Below are 18,961 nucleotides of genomic sequence, written 5' to 3'. Positions count from 1 at the left end.
CCCAGGGACTGAACCTGTGTCTCCTACCGCTCCTGCATTGCAGGCAGATTCTTTACCACTGAGCCACCAGGGAAGCCCATCTACACATGCATACATGAACATATGAACACACATATGTATCTTTATATATATTTATAATCAAAACATGGGCACACATACTTTAAAATCTAACTTTATTTAAAGTAGAAATTGTTGGAAACTTATGAGTGTGGTTTTGGCCTAAACATCTTTTTGGTTCCAGACATGAGATCATTTTACTGTCACTTTTGGGAGTGAGTGGGAATAGAATTCTGCTTTTAGGAGCTTCTGAATATAAAGAGAATATACCGAACCAGAACCCTACAAGTCTAGTCCCAAGAATAACATTTTCAGATAGCCCATGACTCTGACTTAGAGGGATGGAGAAACAACTAATATTTTCTCAAGAGAAAGAGAAGGTCCAGGCCAATCAAGTGTGGACATGAGGGCACTAAATTGAGTATGTGAAGAGAAGAAGGTGAAAAGGAAAGTAGTTTCTAAAGGAAGACACCAAAGGCATAAATTCAGACCATTATTCTATATTTATGCAAATAAGAAATCAGTACACATATATACTCATGTAAGTATATTCAATTTAAACCTTTCTAAGATGCTCAGATACATACCAGCCATCTATGCAAACAAATATGGAGTCATTATATTGTACCTCTGAAACTAATACAATGTCATATGTCAATTATAGCTCAATAAAAAAAAAAAAGTACAGAAAGGTCCCACGTACCTCCACCCAGTTTCCTTCAAGAGTAACATCTTATATAACTATAGTATTTGGGTATTAAAATCAGACAACTGACAGTGGGAGCATTCACAGACCTTATTCGAATTTCACCAGTCTGCACTCATTTGTGTGTGTTTCTGTACAATTTTATCATCTGGGTAGATTTGTGTAACCACCACCACAGTCAAGATACAGAACTACTTCATCACCACTTTTAACTTACACACCCTCTCTTTCCCCTCCTCCTACTCATACTTTGCTAGTGGGAATGTAAAATGACATATGACTCTGGAAAAGTTCAATAGTTTCTGTAATCATTAAACATTTTAAAAAGTATATAAATGTTTATATGTTTATAAATATGAGTCATATAATGTGAACAAACCTCCTCCTATATTCCACTGAGGTTTCAAAGGACAGCCCTTGCAGTTTACAAAACCTCTGACTTCAAACAGGAAAAAAATATATATATATTTATATATAAATTTATATTTATATATATATAAATATAAAATATATATATATATATATATATGCTAGTTCCTCCTGGGTGAGTGTTGGATAGAGAGAATGAGAGTGTTTATTTATTTTATTAATTTTTATTGAGGTATGAAGTGAAAGTCTCTCAGTCCTGTCCAGCTCTTTGAGACCCCATGGACTATACAGTCCATGGACTTTTCTAGGCCAGAATACTGGAGTGGGTAGCCTTTCCCTTCTCCAGGGGATCTTCCCAACCCAGGGATCTAATCCAGGTCTCCCACATGGCAGGCGGATTCTTGACCAGCTGAGCCCACAAGGGATGTATAGTTGCTTTACAATGTTGTGTTAGTTTCTGCTGGACAACAAAGTGAATCAGCTCTACTTGTACGTGCTGCTGCTGCTAAGTCACTTCAGTCGTGTCCAACTCGGTGCGACCCCATAGACCGCAGCCCACCAGGCTCCACCATCCCTGGGATTCTCCAGGCAAGAACACTGGAGTGGGTTGCCATTTCCTTCTCCAATGCATGAAAGTGAAAAGTGAAAGTGAAATCGCTCAGTCATGTCTGACTCTTGGCGACCCCATGGACTGCAGCCTACCAGGCTCCTCTATCCATGGGATTTTCCAGGCAAGAGTACTGGAGTGGGGTGCCATTGTACGTGAGCACATGCTAAATAGCTTCAGTCATGTCCGACTCATTGTGACCCTATGGACAATAGCCCGCTAGGGTCCTCTGTCCATGGAATTCTCCAGGCAAGAATACTGGAGTGGGTAGCCATGCCCTCCTCTAGGGGACCGTCCTCATCCAGGGATCCAATCCACCTCTCTTATGTCTCCTGCATTTGCAGGACTTTTTCACTAAGGCCACCTGGGAAGCCCATACCTGTACATATATCTCCTCTTTTTCGGATTTCCTTCCCATTTAGGAAATCACAGAGTAATCAGTGAAACTCTCTGTATCATACAGTAGCCTGGAGAATGGGAGTATTTAAATGGGAGGAAGAGAGTAGAAACCGGAAGGATTATCCTCCTGAGTGGGCTTCCCAGGTGGCGCTGCTGCTGCTGCTGCTAAGTCACTTCAGTTGTGTCCGACTCTCTGCGACCCCATAGACGGCAGCCCACCAGGCTCAACCGTCCCTGGGATTCTCCAGGCAAGAACACTGGGGTGGGTTGCCATTTCCTTCTCCAACGCGTGAAAGTGAAAAGTGAAAGTGAAGTCGCTCAGTCGTGTCCGACTCTTGGCGACCCCATGGACTGCAGCCTACCAGGCTCCTCCGTCCTTGGGATTTTCCAGGCAAGAGTACTGGAGTGGGTTGCCATTGCCTTCTGCGTCCCAGGTGGCGCTAGTGGTCAAGAATCTGCTTGCCAATACAGGAGATGCAAGAGATGGGGGTTCAATCCCTGGGTCCGGATGATACACTGAAGTAGGAAGTGGCAACCTCCTCCAGTATTCTAGCCTGGAAAATTCCATGGACAGAAGAGCCTGGCGGGCTACAGTTCATGGGGTCGCAAAGAGTCAAACACACGGGCGCGCGCGGGCGCGCGCGCGCACACACACACACACACTGAGCTCCATCACTACATTCACAACCACCACTTCCCCCAACAAGGGTTAACTGCAACTAGTAGCAGATGTAGGTAGATCTAGAGGGGACCCGGGTTCCAGTTCATGAGTTGCTCAAGAGGAGTCCGGGAAGAACTCTTGCGTCCCAGAGACTGTGGAAAGCGTCGGGGCGGAGCCTGGAGTGAGGGGCCGTCCAGCGCTGCGAGGCGGCGGGCGGACCCTAGTGGGAGGGCCCCGCGGCTGCTGTCACTTTACGAGTCCGCAGCCCGGAGCGTGAGTATCTCGGCTGCTGGAGGACCGCGGCGGGCGGCGCGCAGGGCCCCCGCCTCTCGCTCCCCACGCGGACGCCGCGCCAGAGCCTCGCCCACTCCAATCCCCACCCTCACCGTCCTTAACTGTTAAAGACCAGCCGCGCCTGGTGCGTTCCTAGAGGATCCCGGGTGCAGAAGGCGAAAGGTGGGCAGGCACAGGGGGAACTGGAAAGGCAGGATGCGCCCTCCCGGAGCAACCTCGGCGCCCAGGGTCTGAGACTGCAGCCCCAGCTCGCCATTGTGAGCCGCCGGCAGTGCCAGGCGGCACCACTGTACTCCCGGCTCCCCGTCCACGCCGCGATGGGGCACCTACCCACGAGGACGCGCGGCGGCCGCCGCCTCCTGCCTCTGCTCTGGCTCTTTGTGCTGTTCAAGGTAGGGGACCCCCCTCCCCCAGCCCCCGCGGTCCTGCCTGCGCTCGCGCTCCCTAGCTCTGCCGCCCGGGAGCCGCGCGCCCCGCGGGCGGGATGGCCCGGCTGCCGGCAGCTCCAGCTGTGCCGCCGGAGCGCACGCTTTGTTGTCCTTGCCTCTGCGTGTTCCCCACGGGCTTAAGGGATGGGCCGGAAGAATAAGGAAGTTTGCTCCCTCCAGCTTTGACCCTTTGTGCTCTTTGACCGCCTTCGGCATCTCCATCAAAGGTCGGCTCTCCGGTGGTGCTTCCTCAGACAAAATGAGGTCACTTTCCCTTCTGGTCGCTACTGCACCCCAATGCAACTTCACCTTTCTACCCTCCCCCAACGGGGTTGTGGAGTCTTTGTCTTAATTTACCTTCTGCTGGAATGATACACCGGGGGCTGAGCTCCCTGGCCGAAAATGGACTGCCGGGGTGGGTAGTGAGCGTGATTGTCTTTGACTAAGGAGTGTAAGCATGAGCCTGGACAGGACTCCTCTCCCCACGTTCTCGTCTCCAACCTTTACAAAGTCTCTAGACTTTCCCTCACTATATTTACTGAGGATGCTACCTCTAAATTTCAGTGTCAGACATCTGTATAATTAACTTTGTCGTGTCTTCTTTGGAATATCTTCCTCAGTGTTTTACTTTGGGGAATATAAACCAGACAAGGACTGCTTTAAAAGAAATCCTAGTTTGATAACTATACTGTACGTAAAAATTTTTTAAGAAATTTAAGTTAGATGTCTTTGGAGAAGTGTTATGAAGTTATAAGGAAGGTAATTGTCTTTTCTTCGTGTCTTCCGGGTGCCTACTTCAGTTCTGTTATTTAGTCCTTTTTTTGGCAAAGCAAACTCCAGTGTCGACAGGTGACCAGGAGCTATCCTTTCAGCACCACAGCGCTGTCTTAGAAATGGATGAAATATTAATGGATGCAAACGTTTTCTTATCAAAGAGTCACTTCTTGCTCATACGCACCATTAATTATGAATGTCTGATAAAGAGATAGTGGAACAGAGCCAATGGATTGAGAACAGCCAGTTTTAAATATTCCATATTTTCATTTACCTTCGTGGAAAAAAGGAAAAATTGTTTCTGGGAGAACGAGCAATAGAGAGCCTAAACACGATTCCAAATTATACTTAATATGTTTTTACATTTTCTGAAGCTATCAATAATTTTTAAAATCTGATAGAAAATAAGCTTGGTCATATATTTTTACCCTAAGAGGCTGCTCTCTAAGTAGACACCATAAATGTGTACGTTCTATGAACATGCACAAACTTTGAAGTTCCTATTAATATTTCTATTTGTCATATTCTGTCATGTTTATTATGTCTATGCAACACTTGTCATGAATGCAAAGTGAGAAATTGAATAACCACACATTTTACTTAGTAACAGCTAGGACTTGCACATATGACATCTGATCCAAATTGAACCTTTGGCAGTATCTCAGGTTTTTATTTGAATGCTTTATACTGAGCAAGAATTTCAGAAATGATCAAATGATGAGTTTGGGAGTGGAGGAAGAGTGCCGTAAATAAAATGGAAAAATTTATGGCAGGAGTTCTAATCAGAAACTTGGTATTGGAATTAGAAATTGCAGTCAGTGATGGAAGAGACTGTAATAGATGTTTATCCAGTTCCACATAATGAATGTTTTCCTGCACATTTGTAGTTTAGTGTAACTTCTGATAGTAAGTACATTAATAAAGCTTGCCATTTAATAAACACTGTCATGGGACAATTGATCTTGTAAAGAAAATCATTACTTTATATTTCATGTAAATGCAGCATTTTATGTCTCCTGAATATAAAGTATAACAGAGAAAGGATATATATATATATGAAAGTGTTAGTCACTTAGTCATATCCGACTCATCGCAACCCCATGGACTGTAGCCCACCAGGCTCCTCTGTCCCTGGGATTTCCCACACAAGAATACTGGAGTGGGTAGCCATTCCCTTCCCTATATGTCTGTGTATATATACATATATATATATACACCCACTATGTAAGTCTTCTAGGTATTTTGCATATGCTATTTCATTCACTTATTTTGTTACAATTGACAAGAAAGTGGTTAACTAGGCACATAGAATAATGCATTTACATCTTGGAAATATTATATTTCACAGTAAATTTGGTTCACAGCATAATCTTTCCACAATTTGTAGATGCTTTTGCATTCAAGGTCCTGAATAAGTGCCAGTCAAACAGTCTGCTGGAAACTATTACAACATTGTTAATTGGCCATATTCCAACATAAAATAAATGTTTAGTAGAAAATAATTTTAAAAATTTAAAAAAGGAAACATCAGTTCATTTCAGTCACTCAGTCATGTCTGACTCCTTGCGACCCCATGAATTGCAGCACTCCAGGCCTCCCTGTCCATCACCAACTCCCGGAGTTTGCTCAAACTCACATCCATTGAGTCGGTGATACCATCCAGCCATCTCATCCTCTGTCATCCCCTTCTCCTCCTGCCCCCAATCCCTCCCAGCATTAGAGTCTTTTCCAATGAGTCAACTCTTTGCATGAGGTGGCCAAAGTACTGGAGTTTCAGCTTTAGTATCATTCTTTCCAAAGAACACCCAGGGCTGATCTCCTTTAGGATGGATTGGTTGGATCTCCTTGCAGTCCAAGGGACTCTCAGGAGTCTTCTCCAACACCACAGTTCAAAAGCATCAATTCTTCAGTGCTCAGCTTTCTTCACAGTCCAACTCTCACATCCATGCATGACTACTGGAAAAACCATAGCCTTGACTAGACGGACCTTTGTTGGCAAAGTAATGTCTCTGCTTTTGAATATGCTATCTAGGTTGGTCATAACTTTCCTTCCAAGGAGTAAGTGTCTTTTAATTTCATGGCTGCATTCACCATCTGCAGTGAGTACATAGCATCCCATTATTAAATGCCAAGTTGTTGGTGGAATCTCAGTGATGAAATCTAAAAAGGTTTATCTGTGTTGAGTCAGAATGAACCCATTTCCCTATGTGATTGACTATAACCAATTTCATTGCTGTAGCCTCAAGATGCCTGGCTAAGGAAGCCTTTGTGCACTGTTCTCTGTTCATGGTTTAGAGATGGACACATTTAATCAGGCACGTCCAATTGTTTAAATCACCCACTTTATATTGTGAGGTTAATATCTGCATAATTGATGTTTCCTAAGCACAATGTTGGTTATGAGGGTTTCTACTTTCATATAAATAGTGGGGGTATATATAAAAATAGAAAACAAAAGAAGAACTCTGTTATCAAATATACTGGGAGCCTACCAAACTCACTTGAGCTTCCCAGGTGGCCCAGTGGTACAGAATCCACTGCCGATAGATGCAGGAGATGCTGGTTCTATCCCTGGGTCAGGGAGACGCCCTGGAGAAGGAAATGGTAACCCACTCCAGTATTCTTGCCTGGAAAAATCCCACAGAGAGAGGAGTCTGATGAGCTACCATCTGTGGGGTCACAAAGACTCTGACATGACTGAGCACACACACACACAGCAATATCAAAGTGTTCTACCCATGCTGTGTGACCCCATGGACTGTAGCCTGCCAGGCTCCTCAGTCCATGAGATTCTTTAGGCAAGAATATTGGAATGGGTTGCCATGCTCTCCTCCAGGGGGATCTTCCCAACACAGGGATCGAACCCAGGTCTCCTGCATTGCAGGCATTTTCTTTACCATCTGAACCACTGGGGAAGGCCAAGAATACTGGAGTGGGTAGCCTATCCCTTCTCCAGGGATCTTCCTGACCCAGTAATTGAACCAGGGTCTCTCCTGCATTGCAGGGGGATTCTTTACCAGCTGAGCTTCCAGGGAAGCCATTCTACCCATGTGTAAATGTAAATGGAGTAGTGTTAATATTTATCTGGTGATTCTCCCTCTCCGTACATCTTCCCATAATTTCAGGGCAAACAATGTAATTTCTCTCGCCTAGCCTATCTTTACTAAACCTCTCCTTGAAAATTACTTCCTATATCACTTCACTCAACATCAGTATTTTCTCAATGAAGATGTAAATTGTGGAATATGACATTATAGGAATTAAAATTCTGCCTTCCCTGAAATGGTTCCCATTAGTGGTCAACTGGAAGGTTTCCCTAAAGTCATAGGCTTGGCATGAATCCTTCTTTCTTTCTTAACCTCCTCTCTATATTTCCTTCCATCTCTGCTCTTACTTGATATATAATCGAGGAACATTAAATTTGAAAGGGCCTCAATTACATTTTCTGAAAGAGGTTTATGTAGAATTCTATAAAGCATGTGTGTTATCATGCTGATCATAGTATTTATTCAGGAGAAATACCCACTTTCCAAGGTTTATCTGTCTTTCTCCACTTCCTTTCCCCTGCCCCTCTCATTTGATGTGGGCCATTTTTAAAGTCTTTACTGAATTTGTTACAATATTACTTCTGTTTTATGTTCTGGGGTCTTTTTTGCCATGAGGCATGTGAGATCTCAGCTTCCCAACCAGGGATGGAATCCTCACTCCTTCCATTGGAAGACAAAGTCTTAACCACTGGACTGCCAGGGAAGTCCCTTATCTTTCTTTTTCTCCCTAATTCTCTTCACCACCTCCATTTCTCTCCCTCTTCCCCCGCTTTCCCGCCCACCCCACACACATACAGGCACAGACACACAGAAAAATCTTCACTTTCCTTTTTGAGGTTTTACATTCACATTCTATATCACACAAGGTTGGCAGTTGAACTACAATCTTTTCATCTTTCTGAAGCAGCTTATACTATTCTCCTTGCAGTGAAGTTTGCTGCCATTAATTTCTTTGTCAATTGACTTCCTTGGCAAATGTTGTTGCCAACCTATTAGAAAAACTCTTTTACATGTGACATCCCTAGTAAATTGGAGAAGGTTCACTGGGCTGGACTTCTACAGGGAATTGGGTGATAATCCTTCCCAACGTGAACATCTGTTTGCTTCTGTTCTTTGCTATGTGAAAAATTGTTGCTCTGTGAAAGTATAAAAAATTCAGGCTTACCTGTTTCTCATTTTGGCTCATAAGAAAATATGTCTGTATGAATAAATAATTTAAAACAAGGGGAGTTTTACTTTATTTTTTTAAATGTAGTGCTAGTTCTAGTATTTAAATATCCAACTTACAGGTATTTAAATTTATAAGTACATTGATTCTTTTGTTTCATAAACATAATTTTGACTTGAGTCTTTAGTGTTTCCAAAGGATCTTGGTGTTGGATAAAGTTGGTACATCTGTGTAAGCCATTGTGATTGGTAGCAGCTTAGCACAGTAGAATGCCTCACAGCTGTGACCACAGGTATTTGTTTTTCATTTTCTTCCTAATATAATACCTTCAGGTACACAGTTCCAGTGGTGTTGTATTTTCAGCAGTATAGCATAGTGCAGTGATGAGCTTTACTGGAAAAAAAGCAGTGTGTTCATTCAGTTACTCCAAATACATTGTAAATGTTTTTGAAATGAAGCCAAGTCTATTGTAAATTTTGGGCTTCCCTTGTGGCTCAGCTGGCAAAGAATCCACCTGCAATGTAGGAGACCTGGGTTCTATCCCTGGGTTGGGAAGATCTAATGGAGAAGAGAAAGGCTACCCACTCCAGTATTCTTGCCTAGAGAATTCTAGGCAAGAGTTGAATACGACTGAGCGACTTTCACTTCCACTTTCATTGTAAGTTTTTGTCTTCTATTGTGCCTAGTATGCAGTGTTAGGCATATGATAGAAGTTTAATAAACAGGATTTAAATTTTTGGCATTGTATAAGTAGTTTTTGACAGAGATGTGGTATCAGTAATATTGAGTTGTGAACTCATCTTTAAGGAAAACATGAGGAAATTAGCATTGTGTGAATTAAATCATTATAATTACAATGCAATCATTATACCAAAAATAATAAAATATTACCCATCCCTTATATTAAGAACTTATAAAAGTCTTAAATCAAAACACCTACATGGTCAGTTCAGTTCAGTCGCTCAGTCATGTTGGACTCTTTGTGACCCCCTGGACTGCAACACACCTGGACAGGCTTCCCTGTCCATCCCCAACACCCGGAGCCTACTCAAACTCATGTCCATCGAGTTGCTGATGCCATCCAACCATCTGACTCTCTGTCATCCCCTTCTCCTCCTGCCTTCAGTCTTTCCCAGCATCAGTGTCTTTTCCAATGAGTTAGTTCTTCACATCAGGTGGCCAAAGTATTGGAGTTTCAGCTTCAGCATCAGACCTCCCAATGAACACTCAGGACTGATTTCCTTTAAGATGGATTGGTTCAATCTCCTTGCAGTCCAAGGGACTCTCAAAAGTCTTCTTCAACACAGTTCAAAAGCATCAATTCTTTGGTGCTCAGCTTTCTTTATGTTCCAACTCTCACATCCATACACGGCTACTGGAAAAACCATAACTTTGATTAGATGGACGTTTGTTGGCAAAGGAAATACCCATATGGTATTTCCCTCCAAAATAATACTTTGGATTGCTCCTTTATTCATCACTGTTACCTCAACTGCTATTAACGGTCATCAGTTAAAAGTTTGTGTTGAGGACTTCCCTGGTGGTCTGGTGGTTGGGAATCCACCTGCCAATGCAGGTGACATGGGTTCAATCCCTGGTCTGTGAGAATTCCACCTGTTGGGAGGCAGTTAAGCCCATGTGCCACAATTACTGAAGCCCATGCTCACCTCAACTTGAGAAAGTCTGCATCAGCAACAAAAACCCAGTGCAGCCAAAAAGAAATAATATGTTTAAAATATGATATATTTTATACAAGTTTGAGTTAAAATACTAGGAGGAATAACTTTCCTTACCTATATATATGACCTACAGCTTCAGCCAATATGCAGATACACAGGTGATATTTTTGCTTTCTCTTCCATATCACCCTTCTGTGACCAGTACCAACTGGAATTGACAAAGATTTCTGCATTCTTCTAATAGAAATCCCTCTGATTTTTTGCCATAACTTTGCTTTTAGGAGATGAGGCCTTTTCTACAGCCTGGTCTTAATCATATCTGTGGTAGTGTTCAATCCTGGGGCATAAACCAATGCAAAGCCTTAAAGAACTCTTCTGTGGTGCTCTTAGAGCCACACTGGTGTCAGCTCCTTCTCCTTAAATAAGTATGTGGGAGACCTCCTTGTGCACTTGTGTCATTGATTTAAGAAGCTAAAACAGGGTTAACATGGCACCAGTGGAATGAACACGAGTGTAAATGGGGTGGGACAAAGCTAGAGACAGAACACAAAGTCTCTTGTCCTCTCCTCTTCTGGTGCTATTGTTTCCAGCAGGTTCCATATTGTTTCTATCAATGATTCAGAGGGTATATAAGCAACCTTCTTGAACACCTCTTATGTAATCTGTCATCACTAATTACTCCTAATTGATGAGCTTGTCCTTTCCTAAGCTTGTTCTTAGTCTTCAGAGTGCTGATTTCTAGTTTTCTTTTTCCTCTGAAGATGGTGCCTTCCAATTTATTTCTATGAGTATAACCGTATCTTATCTCTGTGTCAGAAAATCATTCTCAACTGATTCATTCAGAGTCTAATTCTCCAGTAAAATGTGTCTCTTTTACCTAGGCATTCTAGATCAATTCCTCTTACTTCTAAATATACTAAAATCACCAAACAAACAAGAGGATATTTGAAACAAGGTTGTAGAGGTTTCTCTATAGAGCAGTTTTCCTCTCCTTTTTGTCAAGAAATTAAGATGAAAGAGAGAGAAATGATATATGCTTGAAAAAATCTTTCAGAAACAGAGAATCAGAATTGAAACTAGGACTCTGAGTTCAAGGGCTGTGTTGCAAATTATAAATACTCGTGGTAATTTCTGTAAGAAAGTGAATATAGGGAAAATTAAGGAATCAAAAAAAAAGTTTGATGAAAACAGTATATTGCCAACCTTCTATCTATATGTAAATGTGTTTCTTCTTGAATACTCTTCATTTGTTTGGTATCTCACTCTTCCTAAATAGGAATACTGCACAGTTCATTTTTCTAACAATAAAAATGCTGTTTTCTCTCACAAAGCAAATTAAAGCCAAATGAAACTGGTCATTTTGTACCTTTACTAGCAAATAAAAATAATAGGGATGTGATTTATCTACAGTGTAGAGGTACACAATCAGAACTATATTTTGTAACACTAATGTATATGTGATTTAAATTATGAATGTTTCTCTTGTTTTGTATCATCTCATTTAACTGTTATTTAGAAAACTGAGACTTTTGTTGCTTTTTCTCAGACCCACTGTTGTGAAAAGCATGGTGGCATTTAGGAAAATACAAATTTATACGCATGGAAATCAAGGGATGGAGGTCAGTTTAAGGAGATTCCTGAATGCTGAGCCAGAATGTAGTCTTTATCCTCTAGGTGAAGAAAACTATTGAAGGGTTTAATCAAAGCTGAATGGAATAAGATTTGCATTTTTGATAGAGCCTTTGGCTGTAGGAAAGGCTTTCTCAAAGGTATACCAGATCTGGAAGCAGTTAAACTGGTAGGAGGTTATTGTAATGATCCAATCAAGAGATATAATGCAAACCTTCACCCTAGGGTGATGGGAAAAGGGACCAAAGGAAGAGAGGTGGTGTTCAAAATAGCTAAATTGACAAGACTAGTTACATGTGGGAAATTAATGAAAGAGGAATCCAAGGTCTTTTCCAAGTAACTGATATCTTTGCCTGAAATGTTGCTACTATTATGATACCAAGTGGGCTGGTGGCATCCATTCTCCTCCAGATCAGTGTACCCCTTTCTCCACCTACAGTGCCAGGGAGCTCCCCTATAAAGGCTGCTTCTTCAGGTCCCCTTGCCCTTTGGCCTATAGTGAGTTTGACTGATAGGAAGCATCAGAGTCCTTATTCCCCCAGTGTCCACCTTGGCTGGACCCTGATAGGCAGTAGATTCAGTCTCTCTTCCAATCTTGTAGTCAGCCTTTCTCTTAAGGCCAAGTTCTGGCCAAGTTCCAGAAACAGCTTCTTGGTCCCTGTAGGATAATAGCTTCTCACTGCTGCTTCTCTCTGGGTACTTTTACATCCCTATTTAGTATCATTATTTCTGCTCCACTCCTTAATTAACAGTCTCTTGATTAAACTCTATGAAGTTTCTCCTGCCTGCACTGCTGGGACTTCTACTGCTGTAGTGCATGATGAGGTTAGTGGAGGGCCTCTTGAGTTTGACCTGCCTAAAAAAGCAGGTGCTTAGTTAGATATGAGTCTGATCTAGGGGAAAGGGCAAGCCTGAAGTTGTGAATGGGGATGTTTCAGCAGAGAGCAAAGGAGAGAAGGGCAGTGGGCCAGGGTGGGACCTTGAGGAGCACTAACATTTAATAAGGAACCTTGGAAGGTGAAGAAGGAATAGCCAGAGAGGTATAAGAATCAAGGAACCCAAGCTCTGGTTTCAAGTGGGAGTGATTTGTCAACAGCGTCAAACACAACAGAAAGGTCCTGTAAACTAAGGTCTGGAAAATTTTTGGATTGGGAAATAGTCTGTTGGTCTCTTAGAGCTTGGGAAGAGTGGCATGCTTCTGGGAGTTGAAGAGTTAAGAACTGGCCTCTTGTTTTTTAGGATTGGCATCTACGTCCCTGTCTGCATTTATACTTTGCAAATAAGATGTAGAGAAAAAAATGTATGGACACCAAAGGGGAAAGGAGGGAGTGGTAGGATTAATTGGGAGATTGGGATTGACATACATACACAGTTGATACTATGTATAAAATATATAACTAGTGAGATCCTACTGTACAGCATGGGGAACTCTACTCTGTGCTCCCTGTGACCTAAATGGGAAGGAAACTCACAAAAGAGGGGATATATGTAAACACAGAGCTGATTCACAGTGCTGTACAGCAGAAACTAATGCACTCCAATAAAAATTAGTAAAAAATAAATAAACACATTACCACTTTAACAAGAAAAAAAAAAGATAGATGTTGTTGGGCCAGAGAGACCTGATTTCAATCTCAACTCTCTAAGTTGCTGTTCTTACTAGCAGCAGGATGTGGGGGAAATTATTTCTTTTCTCTGGGGTTCCTATGGTGATTGGCTATATTTATCTCAGAGGATTACTGTCAGGAATAATTGGGATAATGACCATAAAATATCTTAAACAGTGCCTAGAATACAGAAAGCACTTAATAAATGTTGTGTCTAAAAACAAAAATAGAAAGAAACAGGATAATAAAAATAACCAAAGGAAAATCAAAGAAGATGAACAATTAAAACTGCACCTGAAGCAGCATCTTCCCAAATGTACCCCATGGAACACTAGAGACTTGAAATATTCACAGGTGTTGTTAAAAATAAACACTTTTGTGCAGACTTGAATTTGGGAAGTAATCTATTAATAACTTTGTTTTAAACTAGTATCAATTAATTTATTATTTTTTGTACCAGGATTTCTTGAAAAGTTTACTATGCTAACATTCACTGTGTTTTCAGAAGGAAGACATAGTGTGTAACATTTTCAAGTTTGACTGCAGAATTCTGTTTTTAAAAATGATTCATGTGTATGTGTATGTATGTTAGTTACTCAATTATGTTCAACTTTTTGTGACCCCATTGATTGTAATCTGCAAGGTTTCTCTGTCCATGGGGATTCTCCAGGCAAGAATACTGGAGTTGGTATCCATTCCCTTCTCTAGGGTATCTTCCCAACCTAGGGATTGGAGGTGGGTCTCCTGCATTACAGGTAGATTCTTTACCATCTGAGCCACCAGGGAAGCCACAAAATCATTCACTGGAATAGTGAATACACCATAAAATATGGAAAACATGTACATTTTTTTCTTCCAAGAAAGCTGAACATCAGTCCTTGGAAAGAAAGCAGGGAATAGTTGCTCTCCTTCATGCAAATTCTTCAGATTCTGAAATTTAGACTATGATAAATCTTACTTCTATGTTTTCCTATCATTAAGATTATTTTCTTTATTAAAAAAGAAAGACATAAAAAAAGTGTCTAGTGTGCAAGCATATTATTTCATATTATTTATTCACTATAAAATGCTTCATGGAAATAGTGAATACACCTTAAGAAACAATATGCTTGTACACTAGACACTTTTTTCTTTGTCTCTCTTTTTTATGAGGAAAGTAACCCTAATGAGAGGGAAAACATAACAGTAAGATCAATCATAATCTAAATCTCAGAATCTGAAGAATTTGCATGAAGGAGAGCAACTATTCCCTGCTTTCTTTTCAAAGAACTGATGTTCAACTCTCTTGGAAGAAAAAAATGTACGTGTTTTCCTTATTTTATGGGTTATGCTAACTCTGGGTTTGGTAACTGTACATACAAAAATTTCTTTGGTCTTTGTTAAAAGGATGGAAAATTAATTTTAACATTATTTTTCAAATATCATTGACTTAATATATGACTTGACTTAGAACAATTTTGTTCAGTATATTTCATTGAATCTAAAACTATACTTTTCAAAGGTCATGTAATTCAATGCTTGAAGTGAAAGTGAAGTCACTCAGTCACTCTTTGCGACCCCGTGGACTGTAGCCTACCAGGCTCCTCCGCCCATGGGATTCTCCAGGCAAGAGTACTGGAGTGGATTGCCATTTCCCTCTCCAGGGATCTTCCCAACCCAGGGATCAAACCCAGGTCTCTCACTTTGGAGGCAATGGCGTTAACCTCTGAGCCACCAGGGAAGCAAGCTACTACTTATCTAATATGACTGCCAATTGGTCATCAATGGAAGAATTGCTGTCCGCTGAGATGTAACTGTCCCACTTTGGAGCAGTCACTCGTTGTTTGGTTGGGTGCTGAGGTAAGCTGGCTCTGGCTGTATCTTTCACATATTATTTCTATCCCCATCTTACTTTAGTATGGCACTGTGTTGTGACTATTCCTGCTTTCTTGAATGTTAGGAACAATTGCTTGCCAACAGACTTGTCAGGCTATAAAGATAATATGTGAGAAGCTTGTCATCACTCTGTCGTGGCCTCAGCCCTCCATCATACCACTTTAAGCTGTTTACAGCAGCCCAGAATTTCTGCCTGTTGCCATTCTTCTCTTTCATGGCCATAATAGCCATTCGGGCAAAAGACAATTCTCTTTCTTCTCAAGTTCCTTGATGAACCATCAAGAGCGCCCATCTCTGCTCCAAGAACATTCCTCAGCATGTTTTTCCCAAGCAGCCAATCTAAAATCACCCCCATCACTCCAAAATATTACCACATTTACGCAGCTTTAGTTTCTTAAGAGAAGGTATTACTCCTTCCATGACATTATACCAACTCTTTATTATGACTTAACTCCTCTCCTGGAATGCTTGTAGGTTCCATGAAGGCAGCATCTTTATTTTTTTTTGCTCACTGCTGTATCTCCAGCTGTTGGAAGGGTGCCTAGTCCAGGGTAGATGCTCAGTAAAATATTTGTTGAATATATGAATGAACATTGAATGAATACACTGAGTGAGAAAGGTCAAACAGGAGTTATGGGACAGGCTTGAGACAGAGGAAGAGCAGGTTGTAAGCAGGTGCAAGTTCGGGGAACGGAGCCAATGCACGGTGAGATGAACCAGGAGGAATAGTCCATCAGATGCGCAGTGCTGAGCAAGGCTCCAGGAGAGAGTGGAGTCAGAGTGGGAGGTAATCTTGAAATGCTATTTTATTGGTCTTGTGGAGGAAGCAGAGGTTTTATTACCACAGTGAAAATGAAGTCTTTTGGACATTAAGATAAGCTTCTTCATACATTTCCCCCCCACCTCGCTATTGTATTGTCAGAATAAAGTACTGACAAATGTATGTTCAAGCAACGGATGCATTCCCCTCTGTGGCAAATTCTCATCTGTAGTGAAGTAAAAACTCAGCCTTTCTGATCATTTATTCTCTATTTTATTCACTGATTATGCATACAATTTACTTTAATTTCCAAACAAAGTGGTTTTGGGTTTTTTCAAATCCAAAAATGTGTTCTTGGTTCTACAATTTGAGAATATCAAAAAATAAAAATAATTTTTAAAATAAAACTTTTCCTTTATTTTTCTCTCACCATGCATATTAATGTGCTCAGAATGACTGTAGACCACTAAAAACATTTTCAGAAACTCACATGACTGATTGAAACTCAGATGATTATTATTTTCCTTCAGTAATTGAAAGCTATGATTCCCTTTATTCCTTAAAAAATATATTTTTTTTTATTTTTTAAATATGTGTTAGTATCTCCTAGAAATTTTTTAATGGATTTTAGATAATGAATGTCTTCTCTTGTGTAAGATTCTGATAGGTCATTTTATATAGAAACAAATGGTAATTTTTATATTCAATTGAATACTAGATAATAAATATTTTATTATCCAAACATGGACAGACCATTAAATATTCTGATTGAATTAGTGTTGTAGTCATTAAAATGTTAGTACATATACACCAATCTTGACAATCTGGATTGTCAAGAGTTTCAAATGACTAAAATATAAAACTAGGCATAAAACAAATGCTATTTTTATTTATGCTATTCTGCTAGAGAATTGAAAGGTATTATATTGTCTTTTGATATAGTACATTTTGTCCACAGTCTACTCCTGTATTGGTAAAGAGTGAGATTTTGAGTTACTTGAAATTACTTTTCTCTATGACTAATTTTCTTTTTGTTTGTTGATAATTCAATATCTTCTCAAGAGTCAAAAACAGAGGAAAATTGTGATCAGATAACTTGTACACTCACATAAATGGCTTAAAAAGGATTTTCCCCTTCCATGGATTTATGATAAGGAGAAATGAGTGTGGAGAGTGCAAAAATAATATTAATAATTCTATGATTAATTTTTTTTAAAGTTTGTGCTTTTTTTTATTGAAATCTGCAGTTATTTATTTATTTGTTTATTTGTTTTGGCTACCCCTGATGGCATGTGGTATCTTAGTTCCTTGACCAGGGATAGAACCTGCGCCCCCTGCAGTGGAAGTGTGGAGTCTTAACCACTGGACCTCCAGAGAAGTCCAGATAAATTATTATTTTTTTAAGTTTAACAGTTTTCTTTCTTTCTTTTTTTTAGTATCAAAGCAAAATTTCTAGGCATCTCCAAGAACACAATTATATGAGTCTCTTTCTGTCTCTGTGTGGTGCCTCAGAATTTGGCTAACTGTCATAAATCATGCTTTCCTATTGAAATCAACTTAGTGGTCGAGAAAATAGATAGTCTAGTAATATTGCTTTGGGATGTCCGTTTACTTTGATGTTGTGCTGAAAACTAAAGTGTAATCCTAAAAATGGAGTGTCTTGACAAATGCCACAAAGTAGTAAGCATCATTTTTACAATAAGGGTTGACAGCATTACCATAAGAAATCCCTTATTACTTGGATGTACTTAAAAACCCCTAGATTTTATCTAGGAAGAAAAATTGACTTCTAAATTTTCTGAATGTTAAGTGGATTAATAACGTGAATAATAAAAAGCCAAGGGGATTGTATAATGTCTGTAATGTATTATTAAACAGTGAGTCATGTGGTTCTCCCTTAAAGGATTTTAGAAAAAGCTGGCTTATTATAGAGTTATTTACATATAAATATAGAGATTAGATGTGGCCAAGTTAATTTTGCATCATCATGGGGACTTTCTTCCACAGTTTCCCTGAACTAAATTATACTTTTTAATTAGTCCTCCAGAAATAACTATAGGCCTCACTCAAAATAGATAGGTACTTGGGATTTATGATATGAAGATTCTGGTATTATCAAAACTGTTCAAAAATGATTGCAAGGACTTAGATTTAAGTTCAGTTCAGTTCAGTTCAGTTCAGTCTCTCAGTTGTGTCCGACTCTTTGCGACCCCACGAATCGCAGCACGCCAGGCCTCCCTGTCCATCACCAACTCCCGGAGTTCACTCAGACTCACGTCCATTGAGTCGGTGATGCCATCCAGCCATCTCATCCTCTGCCGTCCCCTTCTCCTCCTGCCCCCAATCCCTCCCAGCATCAGAGTCTTTTCCAATGAGTCATCTCTTCACATGAGGTGGCCAAAGTACTGGAGTTTCAGCTTTAGCATCATTCCTTCCAAAGAAATCCCAGGGCTGAATTCCTTTAGGATGGACTGGTTGGATCTCCTTGCAGTCCAAGGGACTCTCAGGAGTCTTCTCCAATACCACAGTTCAAAAGCAACAATTCTTCGGCACTCAGCCTTCTTCACAGTCCAACTCTCACATCCATACATGACCACTGGAAAAACCATAGCCTTGACTAGACGGAACTATGGACTTAATCCTGAAAATTTAGCTTATCAGTTGTTCAGTTGCTAGGTTGTGTCCGACTCTTTGTGACCCCATGGACTACAGCATGCCAGGCTTCCCCATCCTTCACTATCTCATGGAGCTTGCTCAGACTTATGTGCACTGAGCTGGTGATGCCATCCAACCATCTCATCCTCTGTCACCCCTTTCTCCACCTGCCCTCAGTCTTTCCTAGGATCAAGGTCTTTTCCAATGAGTTGGCTCTTCTCATCAAGTGGCCAAAGTATTGGAGCT

General features: G+C 40.7%; 1 protein-coding gene across 3 annotated transcripts in view; it reads left to right on the top strand.

The window, feature by feature from the left end:
• Nucleotides 1-3,110: 3,110 nt before the first annotated feature.
• The window catches only part of PTPRO (protein tyrosine phosphatase receptor type O), a 260,131-nt gene continuing 244,280 nt past the window's right edge, over nt 3,111-18,961 (top strand). The window contains exon 1 of one of the 3 annotated variants that reach the window (XM_002687771.7): nt 3,111-3,485. In XM_002687771.7, coding sequence (XP_002687817.4) covers nt 3,411-3,485 — 75 coding nt within the window. In that variant the 5' untranslated portion in view covers nt 3,111-3,410. The remainder of the gene's footprint in view (nt 3,486-18,961) is intronic. The other 2 variants (XM_005206999.5, XM_005207000.5) reach the window with 2 other exon arrangements.

The sequence above is a fragment of the Bos taurus genome, chromosome 5 (assembly GCF_002263795.3).
Source record: "Bos taurus isolate L1 Dominette 01449 registration number 42190680 breed Hereford chromosome 5, ARS-UCD2.0, whole genome shotgun sequence".
Classification (NCBI taxonomy): domain Eukaryota; kingdom Metazoa; phylum Chordata; class Mammalia; order Artiodactyla; family Bovidae; genus Bos; species Bos taurus.
The sequence above is the reverse complement of the archived record's forward strand: the minus strand, read 5'-3'. Positions and strand labels throughout refer to the sequence as shown.